This window comes from Sipha flava, unplaced genomic scaffold (genome assembly GCF_003268045.1).
Source record: "Sipha flava isolate LNK unplaced genomic scaffold, YSA_version1 217_pilon_pilon, whole genome shotgun sequence".
NCBI classification, from domain to species: Eukaryota; Metazoa; Arthropoda; class Insecta; order Hemiptera; family Aphididae; genus Sipha; species Sipha flava.
The window spans coordinates 1,219,113-1,237,283 of record NW_020272843.1 but is presented as its reverse complement, the minus strand read 5'-3'; the positions used below and the strand labels follow the sequence as shown (position 1 = coordinate 1,237,283).

The following is an 18,171-nucleotide window of genomic DNA, read 5'->3' as shown; positions in this document are numbered from 1 at the left end:
TCACGCGTCCGTTGCGTGCGCGCGCGAACGAAGGGACCACTAGTAATCGTAAACGTTTTTTACCGCTTCGATTCGCCGTCGTCCTTGCAACCGATGACCTATTTAACCGAGTGACGCGGATCCGTCGCGATTCGTTTTACTATTTTGTTAACCATCCAATCTGCTACCCATAGATACACGGACCTGGAAAACCTTGAAATATTGTACAAAAATTTATATATGTAGTCTTATACGATTTTACCAAATAACCATTTAAATAAAACGTTCATTATACGTTGTTCCAAATATTTTGTACGTAGGTTTTACGAAAATCGCAGACTTAGAAAATCTGTCGTTATCTTATTCGACGGCAAAGGAAATCAACCTTTTTTTTAAAAAAAAAATAAATCTGCTGTAAACTATATAGTTTTTAAAACATTCAAGTCCGTTCCAATAAGCGACGGACTAGATAGCGAGTTATGATAAACTTTGGCGCCCGCAACGTGGGTAAAATGTTCTTGCCCTCCACGAAATTCTCAGTCGTTCGTTACACGCATACACGAGAATAAAAAAAAAAATATATCAAATAATTAAAAATCTATAAATAAACTATAATATTATGGTATAACGGTTATACCATATAATATAATATATATATTATAATATAATGTTATATAATATAATAATAATATCCCTACTACACCCTTTCGGTTGTATTATAACGGAAAGGGTGTAGTTGGGAAAAAACGAGTTATCTCGACGGCAATCGATGACTATAATCGCAATAATTGTTTTGTACACAATCTGCGAGCCGAATTCGATTATTTGCTTACGAATTAATCATGTATCAGTTATTATTGGTAAAAGACCACCTCAGTTGTAGTGCGGAAACTCGCGTGGATAAAAATGTTTTCACGGTATTGCGTTGTCACGGACATCGAGAATGAAATCATAAAGATCACTTTACGTCGTATAAAAATACCGTGTTTGGGACGAACGAAAGTCTATTTTTTATTATGTTTCATGGAATTGATTCCACATCGTTTCACATTCGTTTGATATGTGATTTTTGTTTTTAAGTACTTACGTTCATAAATAATATAACTGAACGAATAGAATAAGAAGGAAGAGGAGTTAATATTTTCTCACATTTTATTTGCAGCATATGATTTGTGTGTATTCCTCACGAATAAATGCGTTTGGACGGTATAATTGTATTCAAAAACACTTGAGTGTTACACGCTTCGTATTAGCTATTCACAACGACTGATAAGACGTATTCTAGTTGACTTTTGACTGCTAGATAAGAAAACATTCAATGTACCATGTATTTTACGATAATCTTACGTTCACACGACGATGTCGTATATCTAAACACATAAACAATGCTTGTTGCTTGGAATCAATTATCGGTATTCCTAATATTATTCAGGAACATTCTGTATAATATATTATTACTGTAATTGTGTAAGAGCTGTGAATGAGTGATTAATATTAATTTTAATCATAATAATAATACTCATGCGTTTTTACCAGTTAAGAAAGACTTTACTTTACATTTTCTTTTTAGATTCAAAATTTAATTCAATATTCCATGACATTTATTTTCTTAAAATTCGGTATTTCGACTTAAACTATTTCAATTTTTTCGTAACTCCCTAACTCTATGCATTCCATTTTAAGTTCAAAGCGAGGATATTATTTTTTTACTTTCATTTATAAGAATATATACTCGTACGTTTTAAATAATATTTAGTTTATTCCCTATCATCTGTATTTTACACTATCATAATATACGTAGAACTATTTTATATTTCCATTAATATCTTAATTCATGATTATGATGAATTAAGAAATAAAGTTCAGAGTAGCAGAGTAAAATACAGAATTCATTATACAGTTATTAAATTATTGATCTTATACAATAGAGTATAAAACATTTTCAACGGAATCGATAATTCCCTAACTCATAAGCCATTCAACTAACCACAAACACTTATTAACTTTATTAACTTACTAACAATATTAATCTACGATGTTCACTTCGATAGTGATGTGTAAGATTTATAATTATAAAAAATACTTAATTTTTTTTCTTTTATTTATAATTTTACAACTTCAAAACTATGAAAGATGTGTTTGAATTTTCTATTTTTTTTATTTGTTCCTATATAGCAAAATAATATTAATTTTTTCTCTGGGAATCGTCGATGAAGATGACGATTATGGTTTATAATTGCCTATCTCATTGTTTATAGAAGCGGGTTTATTTATGTTTCTAAAATCTAAAAAAAAAAAATATCCATTAGTAAAACTCGGATATTAATGATCAAAATTTCATAAAAATATGTAATTATATGCCATAAAATGTATTAAATATATCTATTTTTTCGACAAATATATGCAAAAAATAGTTAATAATAATTCAAAAAAAGTCTATACTCTTTTAAATGGGTATTTAAAATTACTTTATTACAAAAAACACAGCTAATATATATGGAAAAAAATATGAATTTATTTTCGATCTATTAAAGTTAAACTTTTCATAGATTAAGTACTTTAATTATCAGGATTACACTGTACAATAATAATTTTGCTAATATTTTCAAATTTGAAGGACCTTCGACGATCCAACAAGACATTTTTGTAAACTGAAAATGACACAATTAACAGTAATGATTAATAATTTATAATAGTATGGACAATTTTTAATATTATACTTATAATTTATAAAATATATGCTACTTAATCTAGAAACAATCTATATATACATGTATATGCTCAAAAATGTCAAATATGCAAAAATATGCAAAATAAGTTTGTATTTTTGCAATCGAGATTTCATGAATCGAATTTATGTCACATTAGGGTATAATTCTGGTTACGTAAAAAAAATATGCCAAGTCATAAACATCCGAGCTCTACATATTAGTAAGACAAGAAGTCCCCTATTAATATTATTACTATTGCTATAACTATTACACAGATTATAATATTATGACAACAATATCTGTTTAAAAAAAATTGTAATTGTAAAATAAAAAAATTTAAAATAATAATTGTCACTTTTATTTGCTATATTTGATATTGTTTCCAACTAGTTAGAGCAGCGATTCCAAAACTTTCTCAGCCACAGAACCTTCTTTTGAACTGTATTTTCTCGTGTTGCCGCAAGAAATATTTAATATTAAGTTTTATTTGCTTGTGTTCTATGTAGCATATTACACATGATACCTATGTATTTCAATTGAAAGAAACTCAAAGTTAAATAATTTATATTTAATATTATACTTATATACAATAAACCTGACAAGGTAACAAGTGGAATGAGAATGTATATTATCTAAGATTAAAAAATTATATTTTCTTATCGGAATTTTAATATTGTTTGTATACGTATCGATGAATTACATTTGAGTTGATGGAATCTTGTAAAAATATATATGCTAGCTGATTTAAATAACGATCAATACATTTTATATTATTACATTTCTTATGGAAAACCGAACGAAGCCCTTCAGAAAAATTGCCGTGTCCTAAGAGCTCCACGGAGCAAAGTTTTGGAACCTATGGTAAGAGTTAATTATAATTATTACGTGTTTTTTGGTCACCATATATTATAATACTTATTTTTATTTTACACTATTTTATTATATATTTAATGTGAGCTGGAAAAAGTTTAATGGTTCTCAGTAAAGAAAAACCTTTAATGGAAAAGCTTGAAAAATGATCTTAATCAGACCCAAAAAAAAAGAAACCGAGTTATTATACAATTCCATTCATAACTGAATAATTAATATTAAAATTACTTTTATGATTAATTAACTATTAATAATATTATTATTCTTTTCTTGTGAGTATTCAATTTTAATTTTTAAAAATAATGAGAAAATATAACATTTGATTCAAAACGTTTTTATATAACATTACCTAAATTAATTAATAATTGCATAATATTGAAAAAATATTATTATGTAAGGACATTTTAATATACAAAAGTTATTTTCTTAAGAGAATGGTGGCAAATTCATACTTGGTATAGTAGTGACGGTTTGTTAAATACACCCCTGGTGATAACTCCAAGAAGATTTGAGAGACGGCGAGTTCCTTTCTGGTCCTTAAAAAAAAAACCACCTCAAAACAATGCGTATATACATAAAACCAATTAAATAATTATAAAAAAGTTTTTATTTTTGTCTAAACAGACGTTCAGACTATTTTTTTTATCGCTCAAACAATTATTAAGATACTGCGAAAATGTTTTTTTGAAATTAAAACAAGAATTTCTCTAACCTGCTACGTTTGAATATTTCCCAGCGGCCGGGTGTTGTCGACCGGCGATTGCTGCGCTATTTTTACAGATTATCTTGAAAACTCAAAAATTAAATTGAAATTATTGACAATTGATTACCTATTCAATTATGAATAATTATACCAATAATGATTTTCGCTAGGATTTTTGTGCCACGCTCAAAAAACACGTTGCACACATCTACTATCGAAATATGACCTCGAATGACGGTCTATATTATAAACAGGAGTTGTCCTAATTTATTCCAGGTAAACATTCGATTGTCATCATTCAAGATGGAACAAGGGCGTATTTGAGTTGAAGCCATTGAGAGGGAAGGGGCAAAACTAATTTTTCTTCAATACAAACTTAAAAGTAATTTACAGTTCATTGCCTACAGCCCATGTTCCTGTTATAATGATAACATATTATAATGATAGACTAGTAATTTATATATATTCATAAGTATTTATACATTACATTTTTCAAATAAATCAATGTATTATATTAAAAAAAAAATACTAGCCACGGAGGGAGGCGAATGCCCCCTTCGTCCCCCTCTTAAATACGCCCTTGAGAAAGAATATATTTTCCTCGCTCCAATATGACATAAGCCGATTTTCTGCTTCAGTATCGGCGTAAAATGTTGTTCTGTTAAAATATTCTCATATTTCATGAGTCTATATTGTAATTATTTAACATTCAAAACCAGAACATTTTTGGACATGTTTACAAGATTTGCATTATTGGTGGTTATGTGATCACCAATAATGTGCAGTATTAATGAAATCGAGTTGATCAAATCTTCGACTTGCACAAATAAAAACTGATAAACGACGCCCCAGTTTAAAATATAGACTTGCAAAAAAAATGAATTTAAATTACAATATTATCGAAGAGTCTACAACAGCAAAAACAATAATTATAAACATACACCAATATGAATTAATAAAGATGGATATAGAAGTTATAGGCGACCGACTGTTATGCCCACCGCGGGTCTCAACTACTTCATGCGCCCGTCTTGTGACTTATGAACCTTTCTAATCATCTTATCCTTCTTCTAAGCTCAAAAACTATTATGGGTATTTCACCTAGAAAGTTATAGTGGACTTGAAATCGATAATCTAACAATAATAATAAATGCCACAACTAATCTTTTTGAGCCCCACGGCAACAGAAGTTTTAGTGCCCCAATTGTCCGTACATCATAATATTACCATCCTGTAATAAAATTCTTTCAACCAAAATTATACTACAATCATGATGTATCGTAAAATGATTTCTCAAATTTGTTTACATCAGTGTTCAATAAACAAAACAAAAAACATAAAGATCACAAATGGTATCATTAGAAATATATTAAATACCACTTACTCAGGTAGTTTAATAATAAAAACAAAATAAAGAAATTTATGTAATATAAAAAGTAACTATTAACCGTAAATGTTATTATATAACTTTAAAACTTCATCCTCCTTGCCTTCAAATTTGAAAAGTCTATTATAATTTTATCTAAAGACAACTCTTTAATACGCTGTTGTTCAGTTTTCGTCAAACCGTTCATAGCCAAACTATTATAGTCATCAGTGATGACTCATCACCAATATTTGGTATATTATTAAATTAAACAAAGTTTATTACGTATAGATATAACAGTTTAAAAGTAGATACCTATTTATTAGTTAAATGACAAACTTAAAAAAACCAGATTATAGGTATTAACTAAATATTTCTTAATATTAATATTTTTTTTTTTTTAAATATTAATATTTAGTATTAAACAATATAGACACATTTATAATAATAATATATATTATGAATTATTATAAAACAATGTACATTTTCTATTTTTCATATATTTCAACAATTAGTTGAGTAATTATTATTGTAATGAATATAGTTATAAATAATAATATTACATAAAACATACCGACCTTATCTAAATTATTTTTTTTACAAATGCATCCAACGATCGTTTGGCTTTTTTAAGTTCAAGATCTTTTTTTCTCTTATTTTTCGTTTTTGATGACCACTAAGTTGTTTAGGTTTGGTTGACATGTTTTTAATTTTTTTAATAATAATTAATAAGAATAGTCAGAATTTAAATACTCAAAAATTGAAATTGAAAGTCGTAAACTGAAAAACAAATAATAATTCAATATCAATGTGTATACTGATAGAAGGACTTTTTAATTATAGAGTTATTATTACTTTATTTGTTGATCTTAACAATATTAAATACTTTAACCACAGAATAGATTAAACCTATTCTGTGTTTTAACCATGGTTATATAACACGACAGTACAATCACCAATGTTATTCAGAGATATCAAAATTGTTTATAAAACTTATAAGAGAATAAAATATACGAATGGATCTTCGCAAGAAAAAATTTTTTGTGTCCGTATATAATATTGCCTATATTTAGCCCCTTTTTTGCAGCTATCAAAATGTGATAACATTGATAAAACGATAGCATCATTTTTATTATAATAGTTTTATATATTGCTAAATTTAAATCAAAATAGTTAAATACATTAATAGTTAAATAAATTTAATAATACAAAATTCGAAAAAAAAACACAATATCGTAATTTAAAATTTAAAAATGCTCAATTCATTGCGAATACTTCAAGCGAAAATATAATACAAATGTTATAATTAGGTTTAATATTTTGTATTTTTGTTATAAAAGCGTACCTAACTGTTTAAAATTTAAACCATGGGTCCCATCAACACAGATTTAGTCATTTCCAAATACAAAAAACGTCTTTTCCTAAATTTATGGCAAAATTATCTTTATTACAGTATTTAAAATACAAAATTGGATTATTAATATATTTTATTAACTATTTACCCCATAACACTCATACTATAAACATTTCAATGTTGTTCCTTCCACAGAATCTGGGACATCATTTAAAATCCTTTGAATAGGAACCAGTATACATGGTAATATAGTATTATATAAAATAAAATAAGCTACCAGCCAATTTTGCTCTATCAGCTGTAGTAAACCTTAATTTACCAATTTCATTTTGGTGCCATAATTGAGTACTGCTGTATCTTACAATTAATCCATTATCTTCGTTTAATAAAGATTAAAATATGGTACTTTGAATTTAAAAAGGTATGGAGAAATATGAGAGTAATAAAAATGTTATATTTTTTTATTACTTTTGAATTGTACCTTTTAAATGACGACGTAAGTGAATATTGTGTTTTTTTTTTTCGAATTGTGTATTATTAAATTTATTTAACTATTATTGTATTTAACTATTTTAATTTTAATTTAACAATGTATAAAAATATTATAATAAATATGATGTTATCGTTTTATCAATGTTATCACATTTTGATAGCTGCAAAAACGGGGCTAAATGTAGGCAATATTATATACGGACACAAAAAATTTTTTCCTTCGAAGATCCATTCGTTAAAATATCGTACTTATACTCGTATAAAATCGATAGGAAATTGTTAATAAATAGATAAACATTTTACATTTTTTAATTTTAATAATTTTTATTATTCTTGAATCTAGACTAACACAGAAGATATTCAATAACAGAAATAGTGCCCCAAAATTAATCTCATAATGCCCTTTTAGCAGGGCGTTGCTTTGCCCCCCCCCCCCGTAATTACGGCATTATGCACAACATACTATTATAAAAGTGATTATGATGGGTTGTTATCAAATCATTCGTATCTGTTACATTAGCTCATGGTTTTTCAACATGATTTTTGTACAAAAATTTATTGCATATTGTATACATTCGAATAAAAATTAAAAGAAAATAAAAACCTAAAATAATGTAAACATAAATTTTTACGTACGCCGAGCAGAGTGCGCTATACGATACTTATTTTGGAATCCATACCACCGACTTCACTCAAAACGCCGACAATTAGGGGAAAAGTAAGTCTTACACGAAAGTAGCAGGTAAACAATTACATACATCAGTTCCTACATGGTAATGTGTAAGTTTCTACACGGTTAAAACTGGGTACGTATGTTAGTTCCTACACGACGGAAAAAATTAAATATGTACATAAAAATCTTAAAAAAAAACAATGTATAAAAGTGCCACAGCACCACCAGGCGTATCCTTTTGTTGGGTTATTTCTTATTGAAACTTTGAAACATTCAAATACTATATTTGAGTATAGTATATTATAGTATATATAGAGTATAGTCAGGGCCATCCCGAAGATGAAAATCAAGGGGGGGTGAATAATATGATAAATGCCGACCACAATTTTTTTACTCAATGTATGTAGTATAATTAACTATATGTAGTCGTATATTTACTTTTTAACATATATATATATATATATATGTCAATGTCACACGTTCTTAAAATTGACAATTTAATTATATATTTAATAATATTTTATATTGCATAATAAGTATTTATATAAATTTTATTCGTGCATACACTGTATTATGAAATATGTAATATTTGTTTTCCGTAAGTAAAATTAGGTCCTTCTAGGCTATAATGAAACAAGTCCGATTGCCGACTGATGTTTTCGTTGGGGGGGGGAGACACTCCCTCATGACCCACCATCGGGACGGCTCTGAGTATAGTATATTAGAGCAGTGTTTCCCAACTTCTTTTACCCGCGGAACCTTAGCAGGAGATTGAACGTTTTGTGGAACCCCAATATTTTTTCTATAATATTAATACAGACATATGTTTTATATACTTAAATGAGTGGGTTACCGGACACTTCCGGTACAAGAGTGTCATTAATATAAAAAAAACAAGACGACTTTAACATTTTATTTTGTTTATTACTATTAAAATATTATAAATGTACATATCAAAGCTTAAAATTTAATATTTATCTCTTATTACCTCTAAGATAGATTCAATGAGAAGATTGGAATCTTTTCATAACTATTTTTAAATTTGGAGTTATTCCTGAAAGTTAGATTCGTAAGTCCGGAGCCGCGTTCAGTTGATTTTGAAACTTATTCTTAGTCTTTGTATACACCGAAAAGCTACAAACTACGCACCACACATCGGGAAATGTGTCAATTCCAGTTCTATATTGAGTTCTATGTCCAAATCAAAATATTGCTAATTAATTTATATTTTCCCAAATTACTCACGGAACCCTTCGCTCAAGCTCACGGAACCCTTAGGTTCCGCGGAACACCAGTTGGGAAACACTGTATTAGAGTATCTGAAAAACATATACGAAATAACAAAAAAATACAATAAGCTACAGGCTGATAATAGTATCCCGACTCGACGTAGGAAAGATAAAATATCTTATTACAACTTTCCATTATGGATAAAAATGATACAGAACTTGATTATGGTTTGATAATCTTATAATTTGTTATAACCATACACCGTAAAATGTACATCTAGCTTAGGGTGACCATACGTCCCGTTTAAAATGGGATTGTCCCTTTTTTTATCATTATGTCTCGTTGTCCCAATAAACTTTGAACGGGACTTTTTTTGTCCCATTTTAATCCCATTACTTCCATAAAAATTATAAACCAAAAGTAAAAAAAAAAAAAATAAGACATGTCATATAGCTTTTATTACCTATGTTTATTGTTAATGATATCAAATACCTATATCAGATATAATCAAAATTCCATTATTACCGTTATACGGTATTTTCCGAGTTTCAGTAAAAATAGTAGGTGTCAGGGGATGTCGGAATGTCAGGGAAATCAAATTTAAGCATTTTCAAATAATTTATTAACAATGATTTCATTAAAATAAAAACTGTCGATATAACTGTTATATTTATTGTTTATGCTTATTGTGCTTATTGTTTGTCTATATTTATTAGAACTGTTAGTATATGTTTATTGTTTACATTCAGTGTTGGGACTTATCTAGATAGATTTTTTGTCATCTTTTATCTCATCTAGATAAATAACGCTAAGTTATCTAATTACTTATCTAAGATAAAATATTTACTTATCTAGATAATTTTCTGTATTCTTGCCAAGGTAAGAGTTATTTTTATTCTTGTACGGAGACGAATCCAACAAATCAGAGATCATAAAAATCGGTCCAGCCGTTCTTGAATTATAAATTCTATAACTAACCTAACTTTCTTTTACATATATATATATATATAAAGATTTTGTATTCATAATCATAATTCGTGTATTATTAATAAGTAATTATTACTTCTTGGTATGACATTTTGTTTGTATTTTCATGTCAAGAAAATATTCTTGGTATTTTTAAACTTAATTTCTTATTTTTCCATGGAAGTTTCAAATATAGTAGGTATTTGATTTTAGTATACACGTGTAACTCATACGCTGAATAGTCAATACTTCACTCTTGGAACCTGTTAAGTCGTAACTACTTATAGAATAATGAAAATCATTAAATTAAGATTATATGGAAAATAATATTGTGAACTTAAAATAATTTCATATGTATTCTGTATTCATCCTGATACGTACAGAACAATTTTCATTTTATTTTTTTTTTTTTGAGTAACATTTTAGTGATTAGCTAGCATTAACTATTGTACATTTTATGTAAATACTGCTTAATGGTACACAACATTACTACAATAAACATTAAACATCTAAGTACCTATTGATAATAATGATTATAATTGAGTCTTCATAGATATTATTACAAATATTAAATATTGACTAAAAAAAAAATTTTAAAATATCTTTTTTTTATCTAGATAAAAATGAAATTATCTTTTATCTTTATCTAGATATTTTTTTTATCTATTATCTTTATTTAGATGAATTTGGACATATTATCTTTCATATTTATCTAGATACATTTTGCATTATCTATTCCCAACACTGCTCATATTTATGTTTATTATTTATTGTTTATGTTTTTTTTTTGATTTTTTTGATTTTTGATTTTTTTTTGTTGATCTCTAAATATTTTTACTATTATTAGTGAAATTAGTGAATTTGGTAATGTTGCATATAATTTCTTACGCAATCGTGTTTATTTTTCTTACCCACCTTTTTGTTACCAATCTACAAACATAAGCAATCGTGTTACCAAAAAGGACAAACGTGCGCAATCGTGTTCTACCCGTTAAAATTGTGCCCTACTACTGTTATACACACAAGACATGTTTGGGCTGATAACGACATTATTACATTACAGTGACGACTACCATTATGTCATTAAGAAGAAAATTTCCGGCGTAGTGTTTTAATGAAGTGGATTGTACAACATTTATTCTTCGCGTGTAAAGTGATTAATCGAGATTTCCAACAGCCAAGTTTAAACAATCCATCACGCTGACGCGTAATATATACACGGTAAAACGAGTCGAAATTATGATAATATCACAAGAGTGCCGCGGTAGAGTACACTCAAGCACCAATCTCGTTTCGACTCGCGCAAAGGGACTTGGAATTAAATATCACAGAGCACCAGCAGCCCTCCGAGATAACGATTCATTTAAATATATCATGTCAGTGCAGGGGCGAACTGACACAAAATTCAGGCACCTGCAATTTGTTTAAAATGACCCCGTTTAGATAAGTTAAGAGACCCAAATATTTTGACTCCGTTTAAAGCATTAACCAACAGTTATTTATGTACCTACCGAGTACTGATAACAACGCGGTCTGCAGATCCATTATTGATTAATATAAATACATGTAATATTAAAGCATACGTTGAATAAAATAAATTATATTGTACCTACGACCTACCAAGTTCCTGATATCAATTGTATTAAATAGCTTTGTAGTATGTAATAATATAGTATACCTACAATAATACAGCTCATGTCGTATAGATCAATAATGTTACTGTTATTATAAATATTTATATTATCAGCCCAAACTAAAAACGGTGGCTCCAATATAAAAAGACAAACCACTCCTGTGTAAGGATAACGATCGCGTTAGGTCGCGGACGCAATCTGGAAATACAAAAATATTTAAGCAGTTTTTATTTTATAAACACATAATCAAAGCATTTGACAAAAATGATTAAAAACATTTTAATAAATAGGTATATGATCAAAAAATGTAGCAAAATAAAAATACAAAAATATTAAGTAGGTAATCATTATTTTCAAAAATAATTTTATAAATGTATAGTCATCATAAAAATTGGGAGAAACATATTTTTCAAATAAAATCTGTATATATGTTAGTCGGACTTTCATTTAAGGCTTCAATTAATTGACATATCGTCGCCTCAGTTCAAGACAGCAATAACTCAAAAGTATTCCGAATTGAGTTATCTACGTGATATTATTTGCAAAATTACGTCGATTTTGATTCTATAATTCAATAACTTTTAGTTGCAATATTCACCTCTAGAGGTCGTTTATTTCATTCTAGAACCAGTAGTTTCAAAATTTGAGTTATTACAGTCTTGAACTAAGGCGTCGATATATTAAGGTGACTATGATAAAACATACCATTAAGTTTAGAGTGAAAACTCTCGCAAGCATTCGTGGATCGCAAAATTGAAGGAGAAAATTCAGCTCATATATCTGGAGAAAACATTGCAGAATTTGTATTTTTATAGGTTATAAGTACGTTATCTGTAAAATCGCGTAAAGCAGTACAGTTAACCGGCAACATAGACATCATTTCGTCTATAAAACAATCATCCATTTCGTTGATGACAAAAATGGCAATCCCGAAAATGTTTTTAAACCGTTTCTTTGTTCGTCCTCGATAATATATAATTTAGCTTGACCCAATGACTGTATCTTTCTGAACCAAGCCTATCCGAAATGGAACCTACATCATTTTATTTTTGTCACTGACCATACCAGACGAACGGCTGAGTGAATAGATAATTCAAAATCAATAAAAACAGTATTCGGTATTATTGATGAACGTTCTTACAATAACTCAAATGCTGAATAATAATCGGCAACTAATTTGTTGTCCAACAAACAAAAAAATAATAGCACGTAAATATTATTCTTTACATCATAAACCACGAATAGTTAACTAAATAGCTGCTTGAAAAATTATCGACCATTAAAACAACACTTTCGTCAAAAAAAAAAAAAAAAATCATCGCATAAAATTATAATAGTGTTATAGGTAATCTTGGATACTTACTCATACGAGCAGTGTGTACATTATGTTCAGATTAAATGTATATCCTTTGTGTCAAGTATATTTAATTCATTTAGTGAATCTCAGACTGTATAATTTTGCTAGTACGTTCACATAACTCTTCTACCGCTAGAGTTAGACACTATTGCTTACTTATACTTGTTGTATGCTTACCACGTAAATTCATCAACAGCCGCATGGTTATGTTCAAAATTATTTTCTATTTGAACACCCTGTGTATCAATTTTTAAAAATGCATAATAGATTTTTTTTTTTGTACAAGCGTACCATTGTACTTCATTACACGTTATGCGATGAAAACGGAATTTAAACCTTCATTCGTGTGTAATCCTTTAAGTTCTTTCATTGTACATTTAATTGATAAAGTCGAGAGATATAATGAAATAAGTAAATTCGTCGTTGAACTGATTTAAAATAATTTCAATAAGTATAAACAATTATGTCAATCGTCCACCTTCCGTATCGGAACTCGAATTCGTAATCGCTATATTAAAAATAATGATTGAATATTTTTTCGCAACTAGTAGTGATACAGTAGAACAGCAGTTCTCGACCGGGGGTCCGCGGACCCCTAGGGGTCCGCGAGTAGGTATTAGGGGGTCCCCGGAAAAAAAAAAGCGTAATGGCGGAAAAATTGAAATTTGTTGTAATTAATTGAAATTACTTGTGAAACTAGTAGTGAAATATTGTAAATGTTGTAAATAGGTTTTTCGTAACTTATACGATTTAGTATAAGTGTATAATAAGAGTAAAATACTGGAAAACGTGTATTGAGAATAACCAACCAGAAATTTTTGAAGCACTGCGTGATTTTCTCAGTGAAACTGATATGAACTTATCACAAGGCATCAAACACCAAATTGTTCAACATTTGAATGAGCTTAAAACAGCTTTTGCAAAATACTTCCCTAAATGTGAAAAAGAAGACCACTGGATTATGTTCCCTTTCAGTGAAATTTATTTCAAATCTGCAGTTTTATCAGCCCGTGAAAAAGAAAAATTGATTGAACTGAAAACGGACTCTTCACTCCAAGCAGCATTTCTTGAAAAAAAATCACTGATCACCTTTTGGGCTAATGTGAAAGACGAATATCCTGAGCTTTCTTACAAAGCATTCAATGTTTTGCTACCGTTTACGAGCTCTGTATTAGTGGAAAGAGCCTTTTCGTCATACACATTTATTAAAAATAAGTACCGCAATAGACTCTCGGTGAGTTCAGACTTACGAGTTTATTTATCATCCGTGGAGCCAGATTTCAAAAAGTTAAGTGCTAGCAAACAAGCTCAAGGATCACATTAAAATTACATTTTTAACTCAATATTATTTTTTATTATTTATTTTTATACATACAATGTATTGCGCATGTTGATCAAAATAAATCAAATTTTTCATTATTAAACTTATTTCGTAAATTCATATCTATCTTATGTAAAAATATATGACAAATTGGCATTTGGGGGTCCGTAAAGTAGTAGTGAGTGGTCAAGGGGTGTGTGAATGAAAAAAGGTTGAGAACCGCTGCAGTAGAACCTCGATTATCCGAACCTCCGTTATACGAACCCTCTATTATCCGAACTATAATTAGCGTATCCGAACGTTCTGTTATCCGAACATGAAAACTCGTATTCGGTCGGTCGGCCGACCGGTTTATCGATTTATCAAATTATCATAAATCATTAGTCAATCATTAGTAAATGACCAAAACGCAACGGGCTTATCTAAATGATGTCCTAGTGTATAACTTGTCAGTTTAGCTCGGCTCTCTACCGCACACACATCGTTATACATCGGACAAATATATTACGAATGTCAAGTAACTAAAATGTCTAATAAACTTAAACGTCATGTTCTTACGATGGAACAAAAAATATAAATTCTTGCTAAACTGGACAAAGGTGAGACTAGCGTATCTTTAGCTCGTATTTATAATATAGGTAAAGCAACAGTTACAGATATTAAAAACAACCGTCATGCAATCATGGATTTTGCGTCAAAGATGAATAGTGATTATGGAATAAAAAGAAGAAAAGTTATGAGAATCGCAAAATATCATGATCTTGACAAAGCAATGGAAATGTGGTTTATACAAAAACGAAGCTTAAATGAACCAATTTCTGGACCATATTTGAAAAGGCTCTCGAGATGAATACAAAACTTAAGGGCCCTAAAGATTTTAAGGCCAGCAGTGGCTGGCTTCATAAATTCAAATCTTGACATGGAATACGTAAGTTATAAATTTAAGGTGAATTATTATCAGCCGATTCAAGTAGCGCTGAAAATTTTAAACAAACATTCCAATTATTTGTGGAAAAAGAAGGATATTCTCAAGATTCCGTTCACAATGCCGATGAAAGTGGCTTACTCTGGAAAGCACTACCAAAAAAATCACTTGCTTCTTGTCAAGAACATGCAGCACGTGATCTTAAGGTATCCAAAGAAAGAGTAACAATTATGACATGTGCTAATACTACTGGGACCCATAAATTGCCATTACTACTCATAGGAAAATCAAAGAAACCACGGTGTTTCAAGAACTTCAAAAGTTTACCTAGTAACGTATACAGCTCAAAAAAATGCCTGGATTGACTCTAAATTATTTCTTAATTGGCTTGAAAATGATTTCATAAAAAATGTAAAAAAAATGGCGTCAGGATCATCACAAGACAGGTAAAGTGTTACTAGACAATGCACCCACTCACCCATCCACCGAAGTATTAAATTTTATTGATCCAGATTATCAAGTCATGTTTCTTCCACCAAACGTAATGTCTTTGATTCATCCCATGGATCAGGGAGTAATCGAAAAGTTCAGAAGAATGTACCGAAAACAAATGTTGAGGAAACTTTTATTAAATTTAGGCACTGAAGAGAGTGTTGTTGCATTTTCAAAATTATTGAATTTGAAACACTGCTGTTACATGGCAGCAAATGCCTGGGATAATTTGACTGAGAAAAATTTATGAAATGCTTGGAAGAAGTTTTGGGTTGCTTCTATGGAGTTAAAAGCCAAGAAAAAACTGATCTAAATAATCTTGATGATTTTGTTGATTTATTTAATGAAATTCCAGGATTTAATGACTGTAATTATTTTGACGCTATTGATTGGTTAGCAACTGATGTAAATGATCTAGGATATTAAATATTAGATAGCGATGAAATCATTTCTTCGTTGCAAAATGAAGAAAGTGACGACAGTAGTGATAAAAGTATGGGTGCACCAAAAGGACCAACATCTGCTAAAGCATTTGCTGCTTTTGAAACTGGTCTTGAGATGTTTGAAAAATAGGCCGAATGTTGTCCAACACAGTTATTTCTACTTAAACGTTTGCGAGACTTAGCTGCAGAAGAGCGCGTTGCAGCTCATCGTCAAATTAAAATTGATAATTTTGTCAAAAAATATAATAAATAAAATAAGTAAATGTAATGTATTTCTAATAATGTAATGTACTCGTATTTCTAATAATGTAATGTATGTAATTCTAATGAAATATTAATTATAATAATAAATATTAAATTATAAAAATATTTAATTAATACATCATATTATAAAAAAATTTTATTTTATATTTCCAATATCCGAACTTTTGCATATCCGAACTAGGTGTGGTCCCAATTAGTTCGGATAATAGATATTCTACTGTACTTATGTCCGTAATTCGTATGTTACCTTTTTACGTTTTGTTCACAACTCATATGGTGCTTATTAACTTTATGTACGCGATTATTATATTGATAACCTACCCCGTGTCCGCAATTGTTATGTTATACGTAATACCCGTAAAAACAATTTGTCTGATACTATAATGCAGCCAATATTTGGCCGTAACGGATTTTCGTTGATTTCTCTACATTTAAATCATTCTATAGAAATACTTCAGAATCTTTATACCTGATATATGTTTATTACTATTTACGCTCCCGGGAATTATTTCCCTGGAAATGTTATGTACTGCGTTTATAAAGAGATATTAATTAGTTCCTATGTGTAAACATACTTAAAACAGAAATTCGTCTGACGAAAACAGAAAAGTTCGAAAATAAGTTGAAACACGGCTAGAAGGGTCGAGTTATTGTGCATAAAATGTTCTAAACTTTAAAATTCAAAGTATTCATGTGCAACTTAATTTAATAAATGTTTTAACCTCAATTTTATTTTATTTTAAGAATTAATTTCAAATATTACTTTAATATATTAACTTGCTCATGTGTAGAAACCTAAATACATTTAATAAGTAAATTAATATATAAGTGAATTAAATATTTATATTTTGTTACCTATTTATTTATACTTATTTATTTACAACCCTGGCCAGTATGAATGTAATTAATTATCTTAATATTAAGAAACTTACCTATATACTGGTTACTAACGGATAGGCGGACAGACTCAACGGGGATATTTTAATGAGTCCTAAACTCTGAAGCCTAAAATTATTTTGATGGGGAGGAAGCACATAGTGTTTATTTTCTGGCTGACTATCAGATCACACTTAACTATGAAAACAATAGTAAAGTGCTATTTTTTCTTTTTTTTTAAATTTTTTTTTTTATAGTACGTATTTTACTCGGTTCAACTGTGTTATTTATTTTTTATTAATAACAATTTAAAATAGTTAAAAAGATCAATTGAATTCTAAATCAATTTTAGACTTAAGATAATGGAATAATTATGTTTATAGATTTATTTACAATCAAAGACAAGACTACATCCCTGGTTATTTACGCCACGGAAAGTAGCTTGAACTACTTATGCCTGTTAAATAAATCAACACAAAAATTATTTTAAACCTATGTATGTGTATTGAAAATTG

The 18,171-nt window shown here is 28.9% G+C and overlaps 1 protein-coding gene across 1 annotated transcript; it reads left to right on the top strand.

The window, feature by feature from the left end:
• The first annotated feature begins 15,502 nt into the window (after nucleotides 1–15,502).
• LOC112682977 (jerky protein homolog-like) lies at nucleotides 15,503–16,323 on the top strand. The gene is made up of 3 exons (XM_025553775.1): nucleotides 15,503–15,545; nucleotides 15,603–15,916; nucleotides 16,012–16,323. Exons 1-3 carry the CDS (start codon nucleotides 15,503–15,505, stop codon nucleotides 16,321–16,323), a joined length of 669 nt encoding a protein of 222 aa, XP_025409560.1.
• The last annotated feature ends 1,848 nt before the right edge of the window (nucleotides 16,324–18,171 follow it).